The sequence below is a fragment of the Podarcis liolepis genome (genome assembly GCF_965112155.1).
Source record: "Podarcis liolepis genome assembly, chromosome: 10".
NCBI lineage: Eukaryota > Metazoa > Chordata > Lepidosauria > Squamata > Lacertidae > Podarcis > Podarcis liolepis.
This window is the reverse complement of record NC_139562.1, coordinates 24,146,922-24,172,122: the sequence shown is the minus strand read 5'-3', so window position 1 is coordinate 24,172,122 and position 25,201 is coordinate 24,146,922. Positions and strand designations below refer to the sequence as shown.

Sequence of the window (25,201 nt, the reverse complement as noted above, 5' to 3'; positions counted from 1 at the left end):
CGCTCCGCAGGCGAAGGGCGGGGTCGAGGAGCGGCAAGTCGGGAATCGCTTCCGGTGCGAGGGGTCGCGAGGGGTTCCCTGCCTGAGAGTCCGCTTCTCTCCCCAGTGAGGTCCCTCTTGGCGCCTGCCAGTGGCCGCTTGAGGATGGATGAGGACGGGCTGCCCCTCGTAGGCTCCGGCATCGACCTGACCAAGGTACAGGCGGCGCCAGGTTGCTGGCGTTGCTCCCTGAGGCCGGCGCCAGGTCCCCAGGGAGCGAAGGAGGCAACTTCCCTCTGTGGGATTCTCCCCCCCCCCACCCCGTCATCTCTTAAAAAGAGAAGCTGACAAGCTCTGTGAATCGGGGCTGTTGCTTTTGCCCTTGTAGGGCTCCTCCTGGACCTCTGGCAGGCAGCAGTTCGCCAGGAGAAGCTGCGCTCCTTCGCCTGTGGTGTCGTGTTTTTATTAAAGATGCAGAAACTCTGCGGGTGGGGAGGTGGGAGCGCGGGTAGGGCAACCTCTAAGGAAGCACAAGTCTATGGAGGCTGAGGGTTAGAGAAGAGGGCGGTTGCGAGGAACTGGGGGGCGGAGGGTGTCCTCACGGGAGTCAAAAGTGGCTTAGCTTCCTCTGCCATTCGTCTCCTCTGGGAACCAGTTGAGTGAAAAAACAATCCACTCTGGGCCTCCTTCGTGGAAGTTACAAGAGGCTTGCATAGCAAACATATATTCTGTGCCCTTATATGCCAGTTTGTTAACAGGTAGTAGCAACCACTGGTCATCTGACCCACCCTGAGTAGCCAAGTCTTGAAGGTTTCCAAAACATCTTGAACAAAGAGCATTTTTTAGTCCTTGATCATCAAGCATCCCTCTGAATTGGTTGTTTGCTCTTCCATTCCCTACTTTCCTTCTTCCATAAGATTGCCTTTTTAAACCATGTCCCCTTTTTCATTTTTAACTCATTTGACCAGGCCTTTCTGCACTGTAGTCAATTTTGGAGGTTGTTTTTTCCCCCTTCTGGCTCTGATTCACTCTTGAGTGCAATTGTTCTGGAGCAGGCTTGATAACCCATGTAGCATATTGGAGCATGCTCAGTCCCAATTCCCCTGGGGAAACTTAAATAGCTACACTGCAGTACTGATTTGGAAAGTAAGGCAAAACAAATTAATGGGTCTGGAAGGTTGCAGGAGCAGCATGAGCTGAATTTCTCAATGGGTGCTTGCAACTCATCCAACCCTAATGTAATGCAAATTTGATTCCATAAATCATTGACTTCCAAGCTGTGTTCTGGAAAATCCAAAGTGTGTTGTTGGACCAGGACCAAGACCAAGGAGACCCAGCTTAAAATCCCCACCAGCCATTAAGTTCCTTGGGTGATCTTGAGCCACTCACTCTCTCTCCATCTAAACGTCATCACAGTGTTGTTCTGAGGATGAAATGGGTGGTGGTGGTGTTTGCATGCTATTTGCATGCTAAAATGTAATAAACCCTTGCCTCAGATACTACATGAAACCAATAATGGCAGATAAAGTTCCCTGGCAGACAGTTTGTCAGATCTGCCAATCTTCTTTTGCAGTATGCCAGTGCTCTGCATGAACCTGTTGTATTCCCCTAGAACAGGTCTTGCATTCTACTACAGCAGACACCCCGGTAGCACTTCCTTGGCAGATGACAAGCCAGTGGTTCCTTGAAAGCAGGAAGCTTCAAAATCACAAGGGAGTAAACTTAGTGAAATATAATCCAATGACAGTAGCAAGCAGGTGCTGCAGGTAAAATGGGGAGAACTCTGCAACACTCCATAAGAAAATCCACTGTGAGATTTCTGCTGTGGCAACACATTGCACTTTGATCATGTATGCAGGATCCAGTAGTCCCTAGGATGACATTTTTCCATGCCAGACACCATACTGGAAGATGCATGATACTTAAAAAAAAAGAAATGCCACACTTACTGGAAAGATAAATTCCTTTCTGACTTTCATAGATAACTCCTGAAGCATCTAATTTAACATATCTCCATGAGCTGTCACTGAAATATTTCATCATAAATGCCTGTTGTAAAAATTTTATTGGTTGAGTCATAGATAAAGCCATGACTTGGTGGCTGTTGTGGATTTGCAGTAGGATAACGATGATGATGGAAGTGTTTTTAGACTAGCCCATGCCATCACAAATGACTATACAAATAAGTTTACCGGAGAAACTGTTTAATATATTTCCAAAATCCATCCACTACCTTTTCCAGAATGCGAGACTTGCAGCCCCTGCATATTCATACTTACTCAAAAGTAAGTCCCACTGAATTTGATGGTATTGGCTCAGAGATAGCAGTGCAACCTTAATCTGTTCTGTTTTACATTTGTGGTCTGTCCCATTTTGTAGATCAGTGTTAAGGAGCCTGTGGCCCTTCATGTGTTATTGGACTCGTGTTCCCATCATCCATGACAGCTGGTTATGATTGGTGAGGCTGATGGGAACTGAAGTCTCAACAACATCTGGAGGTTTTCCATCCCTGTTATAGAACTACCACGTTTACATATTTGAATCTGTGACTCAGATGGAAAACCATATGCCCATCCAGTTTGCATATGTTCCAAAACTGGGAAGAACTGCAAGCATAATAGAGCACAGGATTACACTTTTATGTGACTTGCATAACTTGAAGCATTGATCTGAAAATAATAAATTGGATTTCAGCATATCCATAGCAAAAGTGCAGCAGATATGTGTATTCAAACACTGGATAGTGGTGTTGGGAGCAACTTTGCTCAGTTTTATCATCATATAGGTTTTGGGTGTACAGAATGAGCCTTGCTATTGTTGTATTTGTGCTTTGTACAATGCAGGTTCCTGCCATCCAGCAGAAGAGAACAGTGGCATTTCTAAACCAGTTTGTGGTTCACACAGTTCAGTTCCTTAACCGATTTTCCACTGTTTGTGAAGAGGTAAGTAAGTATACACTGTACTACCTTGGGGAAGGGGGTGGGTGCATGTTGCAGACAGGATTTGCATTGTTGGCTAATAGTCTGCTGTGTGGTGTACAAGCCCATTCCCTCTGACGAATTTTGTAAAACATGGTTAAAATACAGGGTTCATTACTGCTAACTTTCCTAAAGAGATGGTGCTTTGAAAGTTCAGTAACACTTCCTCTTCAAGGAGGAAAGAGACACTGGCTGGAAAGTACATGGGGTCCTTTAGCTTTTTAGGGTCTGACATGGTGCAGTAGATAGCACCAAGCATGGCTATCAGAGGCCCACATTCAAATAAGGAGCATAGGAAGCTGACTCAGGTCAGACGAGCCTTCAAGCCCAGTATTTTCCACTTGGATTGGCAATCTTTCCCATCGCCTGCTACCTGCTTCTTCTAAGCAGAGATGCCATGACATGTTATCTGCCACACAGCTATAGTCTCCTTGTTCTGCTGCGAAGCTCACTGGTAGGTCTTAAATCTCTAAATCATTCTGGGTTGTTGTGGTTTTTGTGTGTGTGTGTGCTTGTTTTTTGTTTGTTTAATACAAAGTATCCCAGACAGTTCATAATGTAATAAAATTTAAAACAGTACATAATTATTCATGTTCTATAGATATTTATGGATTGATTTTATTGTATTGTATATGCTGTAAGCTACCTTGATATATTTCCCAAAAGTGCAGATTATGTACTTCAAATAAATAAATAACTATCATAAAAACACCAACAATCAGATAAATAATTAAAAAATTAAAAAGGGACCTCTGGAGAAAGGCTCAGACAAGGTGGATTTCCCTTTTCAGGGCATTGCATTGCCCAGGCACCACTCTAGAAAAGACTTACCCCTTGTGGCTATCTGGCATTCTTCATATGGCTGGGCCTCCACATGAACAAACCACGATGGCTATGTAGAACCTCCACCATTGGAGACTATGTCTCTGAAGGCCAGTTGCTGGGAATCCCAAGTGGGGAGAGTGCTCAGTTGTGCTCATGTCCTGCTTGCAAGCTTCCCATATCCATTTGGCTTGCCACTGCAAGAAAAAGATGCTGGACTGCACAGGCCCTTAATCTTCTCCAGCAGGCTCTTCGTATGTTCAAAGGTCAGACAGATTCGGAGGTAGAGGTGATTCTTCAGATCCACTTTGTCACAGCTTGGTTCCCTCCAGATGTTTTGGACTACAACTCCTTTCATCCCTGACTGGTGGTCATGTTGTCTGGGGCCAATAGGAGTTTGAATCCAACAACATCTGGAGGGTACCCTGTTGGGGAAGGCTACTTTAGATCCTAGGGTCCCTGGATCTATCCACCTACTAGGGCAATTGTGATGATAAGAGAAGAATAGGAAAGTGTTCCGTACACTGATAAATGCCATAAGAATCCTGTTGTATAGAAATCAGCTTCCAGTGTTCCATCCTACTCAATGCACATCAACAAGAAATGGAACTTGTGGTGGGGCTTTGCAGATAGCAGCAAAATTCATTGTCAGTAATTGGGGTCCCAGGGGGTATCTAGGGCCCCCAGCCAGGTTTAGTCTTTCCCATTGCTTTATCTTCCATAAGTGAGTGTTTGCTATTCACCCATGTTGGGTAAAGTGAAGCAATGTCATTGATGACACTGTTGGGTTTGAAGGTAAACCTGCCCTTGGACTGTGTGGTCTTGTCATCATTGATGGTGAAACAGGGAAGGGGCACCATCTGTCTCTGTGCATACTGCACCCTGCAGAAGTCCTTTCAATATGCAAGCCCTCCTTCATGCACCATTATTTATATTTTGACAAAATATTTCCGGACTGGCCTTTGCAAGCAATCAGTATTGATTGGCGCCAATAGGCTTTGCAGACTTACTTGCATTGCTACATTTAAATTTTAAGTCCTATCACCTTCCTTCAACTTCATCTTAAAAGGCACCATCATAAGGTTTTCTGATATATAAATGACTTCAGATAAATCGACTTTGAACAGCTAAAAACCAGATGGCTAGTTCTTTTTCTTTCTTTTTTATCCCAAAGTCTTGACAGCCCTAAATGCTTGTGTGTGGTCATTTTTTAAAAATGACATCCATTCCAAAGAACAAAGAGGCATCTATAAAGAAAGAGATGGAGACCAAAAAGGAAAAACAAAACCCCAAGCTCATCAACATCTGTGCTTCTTTGTCTCTATTATGTTGGCTGGTTGGCATATTTCTCAGGGTGTTAAAGATTTTGGCTCTAAGAGGCCAGCAAAAAGTTACTACCGTGCCAGGAGGCAGGGAGAAAAATGCTACAGATCTGCCAGCCAACACACTAGCCAAGGGTACAACACAGGCTGGTTGCATATGGCAGCAATTAGTTCAAGCCGCCATATCAGTTCTTAAAGTTTGGGCTTTTTTGCAAATCAGCTTGCATTTTAAAATAAGTCTTGTATAGCGTTTGGAGCATTGTGTCAGTTCACCTGACCTTTTATCAGATTTATTCCACCACTTCCAAATTGGATTACTATTTACGAGTAGGTCTGAATGCTTTAGTTGGAAGATGGGTTTGTAACACTAATTGCTCAGGTTTCACTTGTTTTGTTGTGGAGGAGGTGGGTTAGGCTATTTTGATTGTGGCATGTCATGGGATTGTAATATAGCATTCCCCATCTAAAGATGAGCAGTAACTTTTGTTTATTAAATTGTTTCACTCTTATTCTACCCTTTTGCAAAAACTATATGGGGAGGTTTGTAGCATTTCCCCCTCCCAGTGGGCAGGTTTATTTAAAGGTGTCATTGTTCTGTTTACAACTTTCACATAGCCTTTCATCCCCAAATCTTTGAAATCAGTAGAGATACACACAACAATCTATATCTGGTCTGAGTAAAATTCACGTGTTAATTTATAGTCCGGTCCATTTTCTCATTAATCTGCAATTTTTTATCAAAAAAATCTGTACAAAAATTCTTCTATATGCCAGGATTCAGCATTCTCTGACCACCAGTGCAAGGGCTATTACGCTAGTGTAGCAATGAAAATAAAGGGTGGGCAATACTAAGTGCAGTGCAACAATTGTGCTAGCGGGAGCTTGTTGTGCAGCAGTTTGTTCAACAGGAAATATCAGTACTACAGCAGCAATCTGTTGCACAATCAGCAAAGAGAATCACAGTCATTTCCTGTACTTTCTCTTGGTTGAGCCATTATTCTGGCACAAGTACACCACTAAGCAGTTTTAAATCAATGCGACATTGAAATCCTCTCACAATCTCAATATACACATTTCTGATCCTACTTTACCATAAAATGCGTATTTGTTTAAATATTTTGATACCTTTTGTGGTGAGAACTTTATTGCAAAATTTAGAGAACTGCAAAATCCAAAGGATAATTTCATTGTGATCCACGTATTTGTTCTAGAGGTGTGAATTAGGTTAGTTCACTTTAAAAACTAACCAGTTCTGTATCCTATTGTGCAGCCCTTAACACATGACTCTTCAGGGTGCCCAGTTTTATCTTGTTCCTAGTCAAGGGTTTAAGATTCATTTTACACAATACTATTACGTAATAATTTGAAATAAAGTCTATATGGCAGGCTCGTTCATAGATACTTTATTGTCTGTGCAAAGTAAAAAAATGCTTCCAGGCAGCCAATGACATTTTTTTTTAAAAAAAAAGGTTGTCTTTTTTAGGCCACAGGTGACAATCAGCTATTTTGGGGCAGATGGGATGTTAAATGTTTTTGAGAGCTAGCAACTATTTACCAGGCTTCACTGTTGTATATGCACCAACTCTGGTATACAGCCTAATGTTATAATCAGAGGTTGATCTTGAGGTATTTTAGACCACCTGTGTGACAAGGCTTACAGGATCATCGTATAATATGCCACATATTATCCTCCGAAAGAGTGAGGCAATAAGTATTTGGGGGGAGGGAGTGGAATGCTAAGTATTCCTGAGCAGGGAGGGCAGAGGAGAGAATTGCCAGTGAGTAAAAGTATGGAGTAATATATTTCACTTCCATCTTTCCCAGAAATTGTCAGCACTTTCCCTCCGTATTCAGCAGATTGAAACTACACTGAACATCTTGGATGCAAAGGTTTGTGCATGATACCTCTCTTCTTGCTAGTTGTAGTCTTGAGCACAAATTAAGGGACTTGCCTGTATAATTCCTAAAGTCCGGTTTTTATCTGAGCTACATTCGTCTTCAGGCAGAACTGAGTATATTTTTTCAGAATGTTGGAATGTAAATGGAAACAGATGGCAAACGGATTTCTGTGATAAGGCAAAGAGGAGGTGAAGTTGTTGAGTGCAAGCAGGGCCCGAGTGATAAGCACTTCACCCCCCTGCTGGCCAGAATTTTGTGACATGTTGGTTTGTCTTAATTAAGGTATTGCCTATTAGTGGATGTTGAGGCCTTGGTGAAAAATAGCATGTACTGGATGCTGACTAAACAGCTACAAGTTTTATATTCTCAATATTAAAATGTTGTCTACTGTTCTTGGTGTTCCCATCTTCAGTTGTCTTCTATACCTGGGCTAGAAGATGTCAAGTTTGAAGTATCCAGCACCAGTGTCAACAGCGTTACGAATGGCCCTGTCCCACAAGTCTCAATAGATCCACAGTCAACAAATGTATCTCCTCAGCTGGAGGTAAAAGATTGAGCTCTTCCTGACTTGTTTCCCCCCCGTTTCTAGTTAGCCTTTCTAAAGCAAGCAATGACTTTGTTCACATGTGATTTGATTTGCTTCTCACAGACCACAATCTGTAGTCAGGGTTTGTTTTTGGCTTACTGATTGTGGTTTGTTGGATCTGTGGTTTGGACATAATTCATAGCCAGGGATTGTGGTTTGTTTCATCCATGTGCTAGAGAGGAGGAGCAAAACAGTCCCAGTCTGTGTGCTTGTGCTAAACTTAACCATGGTTTACCATGATATGTGAACTGAGTCAAAAACGGCCTCGGTCCAGTATACTTGAAGGAGCGTCTCCACCTCCATCGTTCTACCCGGACACTGAGGTCCAGCACCGAGGGCCTTCTGGCGGTTCCCTCACTGCGAGAAGCCAAGTTACAGGGAACCAGGCAGAGGGCCTTCTCGGTAGTGGCGCCCTCCCTGTGGAATGCCCTCCCACCAGATGTCAAAGAGAACAACAACTACCAGACTTTTAGAAGACATCTGAAGGCAGCCCTGTTTAGGGAAGCTTTTAATGTTTGATGTAACATAGTATTTTAATATTCTTTTGGAAGCCGCCCAGAGTGGCTGGGGAAACCCAGCCAGATGGGCGGGGTATAAATAATAAATTAGTATTATTATTATTATTATTATTATTATTATTATTATTATTATTATTATTATTTATTATGTCTGCACATGTTTAAAGATTGGCACATAATGTTTTCTCTTTATAGCAGAGCACCGGTCATGAGATGGGGCAACAGAAGACAGAAGGAGCCACAGAAAATATCATCACAGTAGCAAAGGATCCCCGCTATGCAAGATACCTCAAAATGGTTCAAGTGGTAAGACAGTTGTTCATCAGGCTTCATCAGACACCAAACCTGTGTGTATTCTGTATCAAGCAGCCTTTGAAGTTAGCCCTTCTGGCTGTCCACTCTAACTTCTTTTTAACTAATCCTCTAACTCCCTCTTCTGAAAGGGTATGTGATTCTGTTGGAATTGGTGGTGGTGGCTGTTGTCAATCAGTTCAGAACTCTATTTCTCGCCTGATGTAGACCCCACTTACAATTATTCGTTGTATTTATTAATGTCTCTTTATTGTGATCTGAATGTGCGTTTGCTCTTTCAGTGTGATGACAATTCAAATCATCTATAACTAATGGCTTTCCATCTCTGAACTTCCCCATTTAATGTGTTTAGAGACCTCTGCAGCAGTTTCCGTGTTTGATGGCTCTGCGCCAGGCTTGATGGGAACAATATGTGTGAAAAGCCACTCAAGGATCAGTTTTGTTCCTTTTAGTTTGTTTCCACTGATGTCCAGCCAAACCAGTTAAATTGCTCAACATGTGATGGACCTTTGCATCTAGAACATGCTTGCAAATGAGCTCTTTGTAAGCAGGCCCTGGCTTCTTTCCATTCTGATTGAGCCTCCAAGCCAATTGTCTCATTAGCATTTCCTAACCTCCTGTTGATGAAAGGAATAGGAACAGAAGTCACTTTACTCTGAATTAAACAGTAGTAATAGAAAAGAAAATTATGTGCCCAGAAAATTGCAGGCGAGCAGACTGCTATTGTGCTTGTATCTTGCTTGTGGGCTTCAAAAAAGCATTTGTTGCAGGGCTAGATGGCCCACAGACCTGCTTCAGGAGGCTCTTCTTCTGTTATTAATAAAAATTATGTGAAAAGGCAAGACTATGCCATTCACATTTTGTTTCTAGAACTAAGAGACAAAGGTATTCGGAATTTCTATGGATTAACAAAAGCAGGAGCGAATGATTCTCCGTGAGAGTCCAAAGCCATTCATTATTCTTATTCCACAAAGGTGTTTAGTGGGACAAGGGAGAGGCACATGCCCATATTTTCCTTAGCTGGAGCATAACATGGAAATAACTCTTCACACATTTTCCTAAGAGATGCTTTTTAGCCATGGCACCATGCAATTGGTCTTATTTTAACCAGCTATTGGCAAACTTGCCCCCCCCACCTCCATCTTTGGACCATGCTGTGCAGCCTTCCTGAAATTAAAATGGAACTAATGGCTTGATTTCCTTGCTTGTGCCCAAAGGTTGCTGTTGAGTCAGGCTTCAATACAAAGCGTTCAGATTCAGTATAGTTGTTAGGATATTCCACCAGACCTCTTTTGCTGGCCTGAACATTTTCCTGTGAATTGGGAGTGGCAAACTGGCGTTGTGTGGCTAGATAATTACCAGTGCACTTGGAAAGACTGATGTGGTGGCTGAAAGGAGAGTGTTTGGCTGATGGTTCGCTCTAATGTCCTTTTTTTGGTGATGGGATTTGTGCTGGGGTTGGGTGGGGAAGACAACTTTCTGCCCCCCCTCACACACACACCCTTTTAGAATCTTAACCACATTATTTGAAATCTACCCTTCTTCTGTAGCAAGGCTTCTTCTATATATGCCCCCTCCTCTTAGGTACAGCATATGAATGAGATGTTGGGCTGTTGAGGAGCACAGTAGTTTTATGTATATGTTACAGATGCATCAGGAAGCACAGCTTTACCCAAGTACAGTGCTACCTCGGGTTACATACACTTCAGGTTACATATGCTTCAGGTTACAGACTCCGCTAACCCAGAAATATTACCTCGGGTTAAGAACTTTGCTTCAGAACAGAAATCGTGCTCCGGCGGCGTGGTAGCAGCAGCAGGCCCCGTTAGCTAAAGTGGTGTCTCAGGTTAAGAACAGTTTCAGGTTAAGAACAGACCTCCAGAATGAATTAAGTGCTTAACCCGAGGTACCACTGTAAAGCTACACATGAATTTTGGAGCCACAAAAAAGCGAGGAAAGCAGGCATGTACATGGTTTGTATTTCTTCTTTAGGAACATATAAGAAGTGCTTTATATGAGCTTAGGTTACCTGCATGAAGTAAGAAAAGTGGGCAGAGATTAGTTTTTCTCCCTCTCATAATACTAGAATCCATGGCCATCCAGTGAGAAGCTGAATGTTGGAAGATTCAGGACAGACAAAAGAAAGGATGTCTTCAGACAGAACAGAGTTACGCAGTATAATTTGCTCTCATGGGATGTAGTGATGGCCACCAACTTGGAATAGTTTTTAAAGTGGATGAGACAAATTCCCGGAGGATAAAGTGATTGTTGGCTACTACCCATGATAGCTGTCTGCTATTAATATTGTTAAAGGTTGCTGGGAATCAGAAAGTGGACGCGTTCTGTCGTGCTTCGTCTCTGCTTCTAGGCTTCTCATAGGCTTCTGGTTGGCCACTGCAAGAACAGGATGCTGACTAGCTGGACCTTTGGTGTGATCCAGCAGGGCTCTTACATTATTTTCTGGCCCAGTATTATCTACTTCAGCTGGCTCAGGCTTTTCACTTCATCTGCTGCCTGGTTGGTTGTTGTTTGTTTGTTTGTGATACAAAGGACTGGACCTGGGACATTCCACACCCCAACTTGTGAGTTCTGACATTGAGCTAAGGCTCCTCCCTTCCTTTGTGAGATCCAAATGTCTTCCAAGTGAGCTTTCTTTGTTTCATCTTCTGAAGCTACAGGAGGGTTGGGAAAACCAGTGATGTGAGTTACTCACAGTTCAGCTCTTCCTGCTTTTTTTGTAATGTTTGAAACAGTATTCTGTTCAAAGCTGATGATTCTAGTTCTCATGATAGTCACACCAGTGACATCTATGTACCCTCCATGTAGACAGCACTGTCAAGAGGTTGTAGAGAAGCAAGCTTATTGTGGGCTGGCTTGAACAGAAATTTATTTGTGGGAAAGTGGCAAAAAAGTCTAACAAACATGGACCAGCAGAACTTTGTGGCCCCAATCCAAGTTCGTAAGGCGTAGTTAAGCCAATGCACCTGATTCTGTGTTGGAATGTAGCCTTATAACATAGCTGTGAGATTTAAGGGCAGCTTCTGCCACCCCCGTAGAGCTTTTGTTTAGGCTTCTTGTATGCAAGTTAGGAGCTGCAGGTAAGCCACTATGGAGATGAATATATCCTGACCTGGTAGCCTAGGAATTGGGACAACCCAGCTATAAAGATTGAAGCAATATCAGTGATGGCAAAAATCCATGAGAAGCAAATTGCTTCAGTGGGTGTAACGGGTTCAAATGTTTGGTGGAAACATCAGAAAACAAAGAGAATAAAAATTGTAGCAGTAAGCAAGCCAGTTCTGACCCTTAAGACAGATAAGCTTTCTCTTAAATTGCGAGGGAACATTGATTCTCAAGTTAAAGGTGGGTCTGGAAGTAAATGATCTTCCATTTGGGACAACTACTCCACCTGTTTCATAAAACCCTAAGCTGACTGTTTATAGGCCTCCAGGATATGATCTTAAATTCCTCTCGCATTAGTTATGTAATACAGCTTGTGTTTTTTATTTGATTATAAATCATTTTAGTGCCGTATGTATGTTAGATACAGTTTTTGGCAAGTAAAAAACCTCTACTGCATCAAAGCATAGGTATGTAGGTGTGGGTCTCATCTTCTCAATTTCTTACTTCATATTTCCCATGACACTTTCTGGGGTTGAATCTTAGGTGATAAACTTTCAATTCTTCTCTCCCCCGCCTCCCACGCCAGTCCAGGAATTATTAAAAGCTCTGAAATGGGAAGAAGATATTGGGGGAGGGGTGTAGCTCAGTTGCTTTGCATGCAGAAGGTCACAGGTTCAATTCCTGCTATCTCTAGGAAGGAATGGGAACATCCCCTGCATGAAACCATAGGGAGCTGCTACCAGTCAGTGCAGGCAATACCAGGCTATATACAAAAATGGTTTGGCTCAATATAAGGAAGCTTCTTATGTTCCTATGACACTTGCAAGGTGACATAAACCGTGGTATGATCTATCCAGCATGCAGTTTGATGGAGACCTCTGAAACAGAGAGCTTTATGTAAGATGGTTCCCCTCTACTACAATCTTGCATAGCTTTTTCAGCTGCAGTCCTTACATGCTATTCTGTTTCCTGGCTAACAGTTGTTTGCTATTTCTTCCATTGGCCTTTTTTCATATTTATAATAATTGTTCCCATTGTAAGATACAAAACGTTCTGGATAACAGAATCCTTAACACGTCCCGCCCCCCTCAAAAAAAAATCTAGCTTCCATACTTTGGGTTACATTTTCCATATGGCATATGGTAAGTCCCAGTTATAAAAGATCTGTGTGACTCCTGGTAATTACAGTTCTGTAGATCCCCACTATTAAACTGCTGAGTTTAATTGTTTTTATTGGAGATAGCCAGTTTATATAAAGGGGGGGGGGAGCCCCAAATACAGATGCACACAGGAAAATATTAATCCCCAAATTAGCATCACTATTGCTCTGCCAGCCTTAACCACTCTCTCCACTTTCATGTGTGGCGCTAGCACAGACACGCTTCTCTGAAACACCCGCCATGGCTCCTTTCTCCTTACCTTGGCCAAAGTACATTTGTTCAATGCCAAAACCAACCACGCACTACTGTTCACTTAGAGTTTGAGGTCTCTCACGTCCTTTTCAGACCTCCAGTAGACCTTGGAACTCAGAAATTGGACTCTCTTTTTTTCGTTTTTGACCTTTTGCATCAATGATGGCAAAGCAACAAGTTCTCTTTGAGCCTCAGTAGCAGGAACACAGGAGCCAATTCTGTTAGAACACCCCTAGCAGAGAGTTTGGACTTTCACAAACTGTTCTCTACGATCCTACAAGAAAATATGAAGGGAAGATGTTTGAGACTTGGGGAAATGGACCACAAGTAGTGGGAGAGCTTGCATTGAAAGGTCATTTTCATATGCATAGTTGTCTAAAACTTACCTTTGTGCTAGCCCACATTTAAATGTTGATCTTGTGATGCCAGATTTGGAGAAGCCTGCTGAGAAGCTTCCTGTTTTATCGAGAAAGTGCTGAGGGGAGCTGCAGGAGAGTAGCATAGTTACAAATTGCAAGATGAATGAAGCTATTTTTCTGAGATTTCACAAAAATAAAAATAGCAGATCCGTTGATGGATGGAATTAACTGCTGGCCCAGCAGGTGGGAAGTCAGTCTGGAGGTGTTTAAACAGAAAAAACAACAACAACAACAATAATAGTATTAGTAATAATAATAATAACCCATCCATTTATACCCCTCTTTGGGTTACCCCAGCCACAAAAGTTTGGTAGCCTAATACCTGTACTTATGGCCTAGGTATAAGATGGGTCACAACCTCTACACCTTCCAGCAACATCAGCTAAGCAATTTTATTGGAAAGGACAGTTTCATTACGTGTCCCTTTATAAAAGTGGTTTCCTGTTAGTAGGATTATGATGTGATCTCAACTCTGCATGTTGTGATTTTGGAATCATAATGGCTAATCCCAGTTTCCAGTTGCTGTATGCAAACTGATGAGAAGAACTGCACGGGTAGAGATATATCCCGGGCAAAGAATGGTCACAGATATTCAAAAGGCCCAGGACCTGGCCACTGTACTACACATACTAGTCCTGTTCTTTACATCTCATTTAGCTGGCTACTGGTTAAAGAAGCGGCTGAGAGCAATGTGCAGAGCTTGAACATTGGTCCCGCATCGCTGCATCCATTTCTTTTTCTCCTTCCTCCATCCACATCTTGATTTCTTTGACTCCACTGCCATGATCACCTTTCCTAACTCCAGCCATTTTTACTTGGACTGATGTTTGAGCATAATTTATTTCGTGCCTGGAGTGCATTGCTGACCATCTCTTGCATCTTTTTGTGGGGCAATGGAGAATTCAAGAAAGAGCCCTGCTGGATCAGACAGAATGCCTGTCTCATTCAGCCTTGTACTCCTGCAGTGGGAATGGAAGCACAAGACCCGTAGCATGCTTCCATTCATGGAACTGGGATTCAGAGGCATGCAGCTTCCAACCTTGGAGGCGATATAGCCATTGTGATCAGTCCCAATGTGATTTGTCTAATCCCCATTAAAAGTCATCCAAGGTGATCGCCATCACTGCATCTTGTGGAAGGGATTCCATCGTTTAACTTTGTGTAGTGAAAAGAAATACTTCCTTTTGTTCATCCTGAATCTCCCACCATTCAGTTTCATTGAATGACTAAGTTCTAGTATTATTGGGAGAGGGCATTCTCCATCCACTTGATCTGCACCATGCATAATTTGGTTCACCTTTAAGCCCCCCCCCCCCAATTTTTCTAAACAAAAAAGCCCAAGATCTTGCCTCGTAGGGGAGCTCCTCCAGCCCCTTGGTTGTTTTGGTTGCCCTTTTCTGTACCTTTTTCAGCTTGACAGTGTCCTTTTTTGAGGAGGGAGAAACTCACATGGACATTGCAGACATGTAAGAGATATTCCACAGCAGCAAACATCTCTAGGTGCTTGAAAATGAAAGAAAATGGTATGCTAGCTACAGCCTCTGAAGTAAACCAAAGTTATTCAGAAATGTAATTCGGCTTTTCAACAACTTCTACTCCCAAACTTTCTATAGAGGCAGCCATAGGAAATGTGGCCTTCGATCACCTTCCTGCTGTCAACAAAATCGGTTTCTCAGATCAGAGCTTTTTCCCTTAACATTTTTGTGTTTGCTCTTTATTCATTAAAACGCTGCAATTTTGATGGGACTCCCTTATACAGTGCTTTTCTAGACTTTTATCGTTCTTTCCCCCCTCCGCAGGGTGTTCCTGTAATGGCAATAAGAAACAAAATGATTTCTGAAGGATTGAACCCGGATCTTCTTGAGTAAGTGACAACTACTTGCATATTATGTGTGGAGAGACAGGACAGAGCTGGCGCTTGCAGTGGGGGATAGAAATGTGTATCTTGGTCATTTGGAAGCTTCAGAAAAAATCTAATATGAAATAAACTTGCAAGGCTGAAAAAGCTAGTACACCCAAAACATCCTGCACAGGAGATTGTTCCATCAGTGCAAGCATTTCTGCTTTTCTGGCGAAACAATCTTCTGAATTCCACCTTAATTCTTTCCCAATCAGGTTTTAGTTAAGGCTATCCCCACTCCCTAAGCAGCAAGATTACCTCCCCCACTGAACACTTTTAATGGCTTGAGGATATTATCTTACTTTTTTCTAGACAGTAGCCACAGTTAAGCATGGCTGAGTTTTTTCCACTGTTGGTGATGGAACAGCCTATACATGCAGGTCCACCTCTTTATTGCCAGCATTTTAAAGGAGAATAGATAAAATTTTAGAGATTTGTTTTACTATCAACAGAGAAAAAAAATAACTGGCTCACTTATTTGGGATTGAAACCCAACAGAAGCTTCAGTTCCTTGTCAACAGAAGAGCTACAGGTAGCCTGATCCCAAAATTTAACTGTGCTGCCTATAATAAAAGCGAAGGATGAGGCATACCTATTGATTTTCATAACCCAGGAAAGATTCTCTGGTGCATATGTTCTGGATTCCTAAATCAATGTTCTCAGACATAATGAAACGGTATAACCCCATCTTAGAACATACCCACAATCTAGAATTCCGACTTCTAAATACATATCCTGACCAGGCCCTAAGCTGCCCACACTTCTCCCTGGCTCCCTACATCAGTACTGTTACAGGGGCCACGGCAAGCTCTAACAGGACTCTGTATCCCTTTCACGAACACCAGTAGGGCTAGGACCTGTCCTTGAGAAAGTGTCTTAGACCTTTACAATTGATAGGTCTATTACCATTGCATGTGCAGGTACCCCTACAGGCTGAGAAATGTTGTTCTGCACGATGTACTAATAACTACAGCAACAGTACTTGGCCTTTATGCTGTGCTTTTGGAGTGTTCAAAGAGCTTTGCATCAGTCATCTTTAGAGCAACCCTATAAAGCCGGCCAATATTATCACGCCATTGCAACAGAACAGCAGCTGAAAGCTACCTCAGTGAGCTAAACGAGATTTGAATGGGACATCCCTACCTCACTTCCAAGGTTTTCTGGATTTTGCATCCAAAGAGAGATCTCTGAAATTATACCCCCTTCCTATGGGAAACTAGTCTGCTGCAGTACAAACACCACCTGCCTGCCTAGGAACTTGTCAGTCGACTTCATATAGGTAATGATGTAGGCATTGCCTATGAAAGCTCAGAGTAAACCTCTGAGGTCTGTAAGGTTACGAAGCACATTTTGCTGCTGCATAACAACACAACTGCGCTTCTGCAAGTAGCTGCAGCATTGACACTTAACATGTCTTCTAACATTGCACATGATCATAGAATTATAGAGTTGGGACGGACCCACCAAGGGTCATCTAGTCCAACCCCCTAAGTTGTGGCTTCTTATCTTTCCCTTGCAGGACACCAGATGCTGCAGTGCCTACCTGGGGAGGGGAGGCAAATGCAGAAGACAGTTCTGACAGTGAATCCTCATTTAGTGACTGACAGCGCTGATCCAGGTGCATTTTTCCTTAAGAGCCCTCTTCGCAAGTGCTTGTGTACAAAACTTAAATCTGAAAGATTTCCTGATAGCTTGAGCCATAGAAAGTATTCGTCTTTAAAGGAATTGCTACTTTGCACTGGGGTCTTTGCATCGTCTTCCTCAGAGTTTTGAATGAAGGCCCAGTCTGTCTTGAAGGGACTGACAAGATGTGCTGTTACTTACGACATGATGGCCCTGATCTATTGTTCCAAGGGAGCTCAGGGTAAACGTGGGGCAGGTGGGAGAGTAAGTAGACCATGCAAGCACGGCAGGTGGGAACAGGTGTACTAGCTCTGTCACTTTCACCCTCCACAAGTTCTGCGGATGACCAACTCTAGCGGGGGGCCTCCTGCATTTGTGGATTTGTGTACATTCCCTGTGCCACATAGAACCCTGATCTTCCTACTTCCTACACTGCAAGGAGATGGGTGCCCCTCATTCATGGAGGGGGATCAGGACAGGGGAGGGCAGAGCTAGCGTGCTCATTCTTGCTCTCTCCACTGGCTTTTCTGCTTATTTGTGACTAAGGCACCCGAGAACAGCTTTGCATTTCTGATGAAGCCAAGGTGTTTCTTTGGACAATACTGATAGCCTTTTAGATTACCTCTTTATGACTGGATTCCACTACCCCTCCCTTCCTGGTAACTATCTATATTCAGAATGCTGCTAATGCTGTTTCCTACACGGCTTTTCTTTTTAATCCTCCAGTATCGAATGAGAATTGAAAGCACCAATTGCTTGCTGCATTGGGATAAGCACAAATATTCTATTTGTCCCAGTGGTCTAAGACCTCTGGGTACGAAGGGCAGTGACAGAAAGACTGAGGGTGGAAGATGGTGGCTCTTTCCACAAGCATCTCACACAAATCACACGCCATTGCTGCTACACCCCGCCCAAGTTTTTTCCCAGTGGAGATCCTGTATTAGCACGTGCGAATCTTAAGGTAGCTCAGTCGCAAAATTTTGCGTATTGTATCACTGCCATCATAGTCAGCAAGCGACTTTTGTGGGTTATATCTTGTTTAGAATATCACTCGTAATTATTATAGTGCACTCAAGAAATAAAGGTCCAGGTTATTTAGGAGAGTAGAGCTTTAAATTCTGATGGGTAAGAAAGTTATTTTCTGATAAGGTTTTTTAATGCAAAAGCAAAGACTTCCATGGCTTACAATTTTGAAAGATAGACACAACTAGCAAGATTATCTTGTTTTCAAAAGCTTATTCAGGAAAGCAACACTCACAGAAACTGAGACCTACCATTTATTTCAAAGCATGAGTTGCCTTATATTTGATTAAAAAGAAGGGGCAGCCCTGTCTTAAATGAAAAACAGCCTTTTAAGATCAAAATGCAATGCTGCAAAATTACAAGGCTGCATAAACTTTCAGAGGTCTTTTTTTGTGCAAGATTGGCTTGCATCGCTGCCTGGTGAATTTCACTAGTGATGTTAAGGACCACTTCACTTTATGAATTTAGAGCATTTCTTAATACTCAAAAAAGAACGTTAATGCCCTTCCACCCCATATATGCATAGCAGGGACCTGCAGTTGTCCGTGACTTCCCAGTGTGGCATAGAGAGGTGTAAAGTGGCCCTCAGCTTTTGTCCTTCAACTTTTCTCCCAGCCCACCAGTGTTTTCTCATACTGCCATTCTGAATTTGCTGCACATGTGCTAGCGCCGTTGTGCTTTCAGCAAATGCCAGGATAGCCATTTATACATCAACATCAGATCTGAGTATGAGCCAAGAAAGGCCAGGGATGCACACGCCTCTTGGTTAGGAGAGTTCTGGCTGCAGGCGTGAAGCAGAATCTCATGCAATTCTTCTGATTGGAACAAGACATTCCGGGACATTTGTTTTTTCCCGAAAATATTTCAGAGTAGATCAAGACGTTTTGTTTCAAGCAACAAATCTAAGATGTAACCTTTGTCTAGGTCTTTATTAACCTGGTCTTCAGCAAAATGCAACTAGTATTAACAGTGTCTGCTTTGTCAGCCATAAATAATCAATCAAATACTATTTACCATGCTGCCTAATAACACATATTGTATACTACAACACTCAGAAGTGGATTCTGTATATTTGAAAAACACGCATCTATAATTAAAATTATGTTTTGTAAGCAAATGTTTGATTCTTTGTGCAACGTGTAGATAAAATTGCATGTTTTGATGCAGCCTTATTAATTTTTATTGTCACTAAAGTGCACTGCAAGAATATTTGAAACTATCCTTCCCCAGAAGTCAAGGGAGATAAGAGTCCGAGAAAACAACATTGCTTAGCAGCAGAGAGATTTCTTACACCTGCAGGCAGGCAGCATTTGAAACCATGCAGTGGAGTCTAGAAATACTATTTTTCTGCACTAATTAGTTATAAATACAGTCAGGTATTGTTTATGTCAGTTTTCAGCTGGAGAACATTGGTGGTTGATTTCAGAAATTCTCAAACTTTAAAGGAAAAGGTGGCTTCATTGTATGTGGATTAATGATGCAATGTAAGTTTCATTCCCTCCAATGTTTTTTGCAAGTGTTACTGTTCATGCAAAACAGAAAAAGCCTGTAGCTATTATTTATAAACACAACAAAAACAGAATAAAGCAACCTGAGTGATTCCAGTATTTTAACAAATAATATCGTTTGATACAGTTTGACCTATTTCAGGATGATGCAGATTATACATCTCTCATCAAGTGAGGAAGAAGTTGCACCGTTTTAACAATATAAAGCAGTTTGCCAGTTTAGTGCAAACCATGGTTTGCTGTAATGTTTGTTTGAATTAAATCAAAATTAAGCACTTATATCACAATGTTCAATGTAGATGTATATGCCAAGAATATTTATATGCATGTATACACTGAATATTAGTAAAAGTACTTCTAGCTAGTTCTGGAACCAACTCCTTCCCATCTCCCCCCCCCCCCCCGCATAACAAATTAGGAGCAATACAGTGGTACCTCTAGATATGAATGGGATCCGTTCCAGAGCCCCATTCATATCTAGAAGCAACCGTAACTAGCGATGGCAGGTCTGCGCACGCGCCTGTTCACTTTTCGCCACTTCTGTGCATGCGCGTGAAGTCATTTTGAGCGTCTGCGCATGCGCAAGCGGCAGAACCCGGAAGTAACGCACTCTGTTACTTCCAGGTTGCCGTGGAGCGCAACTTGAACGCGCTCAACCCGAAGCACATTTAACCCAAGGTATGACTGTAGTTTTTTATCCTTTCTTTTTGTCAAGGTGAAGACGTTTGTGAGTTATAATGATGTTGGGAAGCCATCAGGCTGCTGAGATTGCTTTGCTCAAAGCTGACACTTTTTAGCGTCGTTCTGCTGGAACCTCAGAATCATTCAATAAGAAATTGGAAGGGAACTTTTATTTTTTTATTTTTTTATCAGCTTTGCTAGCTACTGAAGAAAAAGTATTTCCCAAAACTGCTGGAATGAAGGGGGATAGATTTATACGAAGATTTAAAAATAAAAATGTTAGGCATATTTTCCTCAAAATACCATGAATTGCTTTTAGAGCTAGATTGGAATATTTGCGTAAAGCTGCAATGTTTGGCCTCACAAAGACAGGATATATTTTATGCCCTTAATTGAAATTTATGAGAACTTTAACAGCTCATCCCAACTGGAACTGGCAACTTTAGCCCCAATATGGGTCTGGAGGTAGGTTACTATCTTTTTATGTGCAGTTTTATGGGAAATAGTTTACATTCAAGATGGGGGGATTAATATTTATTTTCCATATTTTGATCGCCTGCCTGCAATCTTAAAATATGAATGAAATTGCCCATTGTTTCACAGTTATTGGAAGATGTACTGTTCGTGGGAAGGCTGGTGAGCAAAACACTTAATTTATTTAGAGCAAGTGGGGGGGGGGACGTTTGGCCCGATGGATGTTGCTGAACTACAACGCCCATCATCCCTGGCCGTTGACCATGCTTGCTGGGACTTGTAGTTTATCAACATCTAGTGGGCCAAAGGCTCCCCTCACTTGATTAAGAATACAGTGGTACCTCAGGTTACATACGCTTCAGGTTCCAGACTCCGCTAACCCAGAAATATTACCTCGGGTTAAGAACTTTGCTTCAGGATGAGAACAGAAATCGTGCTCCGGTGGCGCGGCAGCAGCAGGAGGCCCCATTAGCTAAAGTGGTGCTTCAGGTTAAGAACAGTTTCAGGTTAAGAACGGACCTCCGGAACGAATTAAGTACTTAACTGGAGGTACCACTGTAAAACTAAAAACATTAGGCATGAGAAAAGCCCACCAGAAATCTAATTCCTCAGCTCCCTCAGGACAAGGTCTCCAGAGCTTTGTGTAAGATCTGGACTGGAACACCTACAGAACATGATGCACTACAACCAGGACTTTTTCCCCAGCTGGAATTCGTCAGGACTCAGTTCTGGCACCTCTCAGGTGGGTGCCATTGCCACTCTAAGAGAACAAGGGAGGAGGATATGTACATTTTAAAATATATATCCAAATTTCTCTCAGGTCTGAGGATGAATCAAGGTTTTGCCAAGGACCCACATTCTTTTGGAGCCTACCAGAACTTCAACCACAGAAGTGGCAGCAGGTAGCAAGTCAATGGGCAACTTCAAGGCCTCAGTTCTCCCTTCTTAGGGTTCTTTATTTTGAAACCTAGCTTGGACCAGACAGCCCTTCAGACAGAGGCTTGTCCTCTGTAAAGTAGGATACACAACTATCTATATATTGCCTGGCTGCGTGCTCCTGGGCTTCAGCTATATATAGGAGTATATGTAGAAGCTTTAGGTTTACAGAGAACTCTTTCTTAGAATGGAAGGGCATCTACGTCCCACCTTTGGAAGGAGCAAATTTTATTTAAAAGTTGCACTGTATTAAAAAGCTTGCATGCACCACTGTCAACAGACACTCGAGAGTTTTATAAGATTTGTTGCAACCACCACAGCAACAGCTGTTTGTACCAAATTAAAACCATACTTGTCCCCTCGGGTGCAGCCATAGAACTGCTAGTACATTTGCAAAGCTAAGGGTCTGGTATGGTTTCCAATTGGATGAGGGATCCTGTGTTGAGATTCCGGCATTGCAGGGGGTTGGACTAGATGACTTTTGGGGTCCTTACCGAACTCTACAATTCTATGAGTCTCTGATTCTAGATTCATTACTAAAGACAGGAATGGGAATTCTGCTCATAAGGAATCCATTAAATGGGAAGAGCCTTTAAAGCTACAAGCTGTCTTTTCAGACTCTTCTCGTCTGCCAGCCACTGATTTTAGGAATGTTTTAGAAATACCTGCCAGTGCATAAATGGAACTCATTTTGGTACTGGGAACCAAAGTTACAATCTCACAAAAATACTAAAATGTATTGTATCTTCCAATTTATTAAGTAATAGCATCGACTTGTCTTAGTAATGATGGTGGTGGGGATGATAGATGTGTTTTAAAAAGCAAAGTATCAGATTTGATGTAATAGCAGGGTTGCTCATTTTGATTTTAAAGACCAAGCTTGTTCTTTGAGCATTTTTAAACGTAACTCCCAACAATTTCTCACACCATAATTTGCCTTCCCATGACCTTGTTTTGGAATATACTCCATGCAGATGGTCAGTTTAACAGAAGGGATTCTCCAAATTCTGCCAATTCCCAGCTACATTTAAGTAGTCATGGAAGACTTCAGGGCATTTAGCCCTGGGGGAAAGAATTCTTCCTTTTTTAAGATCAATGTGGTAGGTACAAGACATTCTGATAGTTAAAATTTGTAACAACTACGCCATGTGCTAGGCACAGATTGCTAGGCACAGGATGAGATCTAACAAGTTAGATTTTTCTTGAGCATTTGGAGAAACAAGAGCAGAGCCAGTGTGGTTAGAGTGTTGTGGCCTGGGAGATCAGGGTTAAAATCCCCACTCAGCCATGACTCTCACTGGGTGACCTTGGGCCAGTCACCATCTCTTAGCCTAACCTACCAGACAGGGTCATTGAGAGGATGAAATGCCAAGGAGAGGAACCATGTACACCACCTTGAGCTCCTTGGAAGATAAAAGTGGTCCATAAAGGTAATAAATAAATAAATAAGAGCAGTTCAACCACAGAAACAGTTGCCAGCAGGGTTTCTCCAAACGTGTAGTCCAAAAACAGCTGGAGACCCAAGTTTGGGAAACCCTGACCTAGAAGGTGAAGGTGGGCTGTTTCTTGCTGCAGGTCTTCAGACAGAGGCTGGACAGCCATCTGTTGGGTATGCTCTAGGTCTGGATTTTCTGCATTGGTGTACATCAGGTATGGGGAACCTTTGGTCCATGAGATGCTGCTGAACTATAAGCCCAGCAAGCACAGCCAATGTGCAGGGACAGTGGGAGTTGCGGTTCAGCAATATCTGGAAGGCCCAGAGTTCCCTACACCTTGACCACGTGGAGTATAAGGTCCCCTCCAGTTTTATGATCCAGGGATTAGAGGGGTCTGGTACCCAGCTTAACACCCCGAATTCGTAACAAATCAGCTTGCTGAAAACCAACTGGAAAAATCAATTGTGTCTTTTGAAAGACTGGCAGCAATCCTTTTTTATAGAAAAAAGCATGGTACATTCTGCAATTGTCATAAGCAATTTGATTTAGTCACAGTTAAACTAACCAATGATGTTAGATTTAGGCAGGAGCCCAGCTGTTTGCTAGCAGAGGGTCAGGTTTGAGAGTGCCCTGGAATGAAAAATACCTGCATGGCTTTAAATCTGTCACCAACACCAAGATTAAGACGACCGCAAAATGGAAGCAATCACATTTGTTGACGGTCACGAAGAAAGATGGCTTTGGAGCAAGAGAGCTGAAACCACACGCTAATGCTAGCATGCTCTATTTCTTTGCTTTGCCAGGACAATCTCTGTGAGCTGAATATTATGTAACACAGAATGACGACAGTGGACAAAAGCAGAAAGCAAGACACACTGCCAACTATGTGCCCCAGAACCGAAGCAAAGAAATGTCAAAGAAAAGCTTGCCTATTCTCAAGAGAACTTGCACTTGTTTGTTGGAGACAGGCTTTTTACCTTATGTGTCCAGCTGCTTCACAAACCTACCCCCACTGGTCAGCAAGGCTCTGTAAAACAATGTTAGCAGGAGAAATGTATTCTTGCAGAAAATTCAAATTCAGGTCAGAAACCCAAGCGAACCCATATCTCTCTTCTAATCAGTGGAGTCATTCTCAAGCCTGATGTACAAACACTTTGCCAATTCCCCCCCCCCTTTTTTTGCCTTCAGGGGAGGAGGAAGAAACAACTGCCTCACCCTGAACAACAACAACAACAAATCCCACAACAAATCTGAGGGCCACTCCAGAGGATTACACCTTGTCCTCCTTTCACCTCTTTCATGTTCTTGGCTTTGCAAAAGACCCAAGAAGAGGTTTGCCAGAGTGCTGCCACAAGGGCCAAGTTTGGGCTTTTTAAATGCTTTTGTTTTATTGCATTTGCATTAGCAGGGGATTTTATTTGGCCCATGGTGATCAGTGTCCTGAACAAAGCAGCAGACATTAGGAGTTCTATGTAAGGGATAGTGTAGCCAGGTGATAAGTGTGGCTGACTACATTCACCAGGGCTGTGGTTTTGGATCTTGGGGCCTAACTAAACACTGCACGCAAATTCATGTAACAAAATTCCCAACAGCCTTTTAAAGAGAGGGAGAGAGTGAAAGACTGAGAGAAGCTGCCTAAGGAAGGGCCAGTTGGAGCAGAGAGGTAGAGAAAGACTGTGTGTGTGTGTGTGTGTGTGTGTGTGTGTGTGTGTGTGTGTCAGTGTCTGCATACACAATGTACAGTGGTACCTCAGGTTACATCGCTTCAGGTTACATACGCTTCAGGTTACAGACTCCCCTAACCCAGAAATATTACCTCAGGTTAAGAACTTTGCTTCAGCATGAGAACAGAAATCGTGCTCCGGCGGCATGGCGGCAGCAGAAGGCCCCATTAGCTAAAGTGGTGCTTCAGGTTAAGAACAGTTTCAGGTTAAGAACGGACCTCCGGAATGAATTAAGTACTTAACTCGAGGTACTGCTGTATATTTAAAGCACCCTCCTGAACCCTTCATTCCTCACAGAGCTACAATTCCCAGCACCCTTAAACCACAGGTCCCAACATTTATTGGCAGGGTGGTGGTGTTAAATGTGCTTTAAATGTGTGGTGTGTATACAGTCAGAGGGTGCATGCTTAATCCTTCATCTCTGCCACAAACCATCTTCCCAAATGAGGAGGGAAAGTGCTATGGGTGAGATTTACTGTAGAGCAGGGAAGTGATAGGTGGGGAAAGGATTAAGCACCCTGTCTTC

The 25,201-nt window shown here is 42.6% G+C and overlaps 2 protein-coding genes across 6 annotated transcripts in view; both read left to right on the top strand.

Moving 5' to 3' along the window:
• Positions 1-25,201, top strand: part of SYCP3 (synaptonemal complex protein 3) — a 113,354-nt gene that overhangs the window by 2,206 nt on the left and 85,947 nt on the right. The window lies entirely within an intron of this gene.
• On the top strand, positions 15-23,916 carry WASHC3 (WASH complex subunit 3). Of its 5 annotated transcripts, none has more exons than XR_014516307.1 (8): positions 36-195; positions 2,823-2,921; positions 6,926-6,991; positions 7,413-7,544; positions 8,303-8,410; positions 15,170-15,234; positions 16,790-17,899; positions 18,351-19,033. XR_014516307.1 is itself a non-coding variant. In XM_083462105.1 (8 exons), the coding sequence occupies exons 1-7, from the start codon at positions 145-147 to the stop codon at positions 16,872-16,874; spliced, it is 609 nt and encodes a 202-aa protein (XP_083318231.1). In that variant the 5' UTR covers positions 36-144; the 3' UTR covers positions 16,875-16,888; positions 23,755-23,916. The 5 variants fall into 5 exon arrangements, 3 of the variants coding, with proteins under 3 accessions (XP_083318232.1, XP_083318230.1, XP_083318231.1); XR_014516308.1 differs by having other exon boundaries at positions 8,300-8,410; XM_083462105.1 differs by lacking the exon at positions 18,351-19,033 and adding an exon at positions 23,755-23,916 and having other exon boundaries at positions 8,300-8,410; positions 16,790-16,888.

What these genes read in the sequence shown, in the direction of transcription:
- WASHC3 (XM_083462105.1), top strand. Translation starts at nt 145, where the DNA reads ATGGATGAGGACGGGCTGCCCCTCGTAGGCTCCGGCATCGACCTGACC. An exon ending in TGAACATCTTGGATGCAAAG is followed by an intron (nt 6,992 to 7,412) that starts GTTTGTGCATGA and finishes TCCCATCTTCAG; the next exon opens with TTGTCTTCTATACCTGGGCT. An exon ending in ATGTATCTCCTCAGCTGGAG is followed by an intron (nt 7,545 to 8,299) that starts GTAAAAGATTGA and finishes TTCTCTTTATAG; the next exon opens with CAGAGCACCGGTCATGAGAT.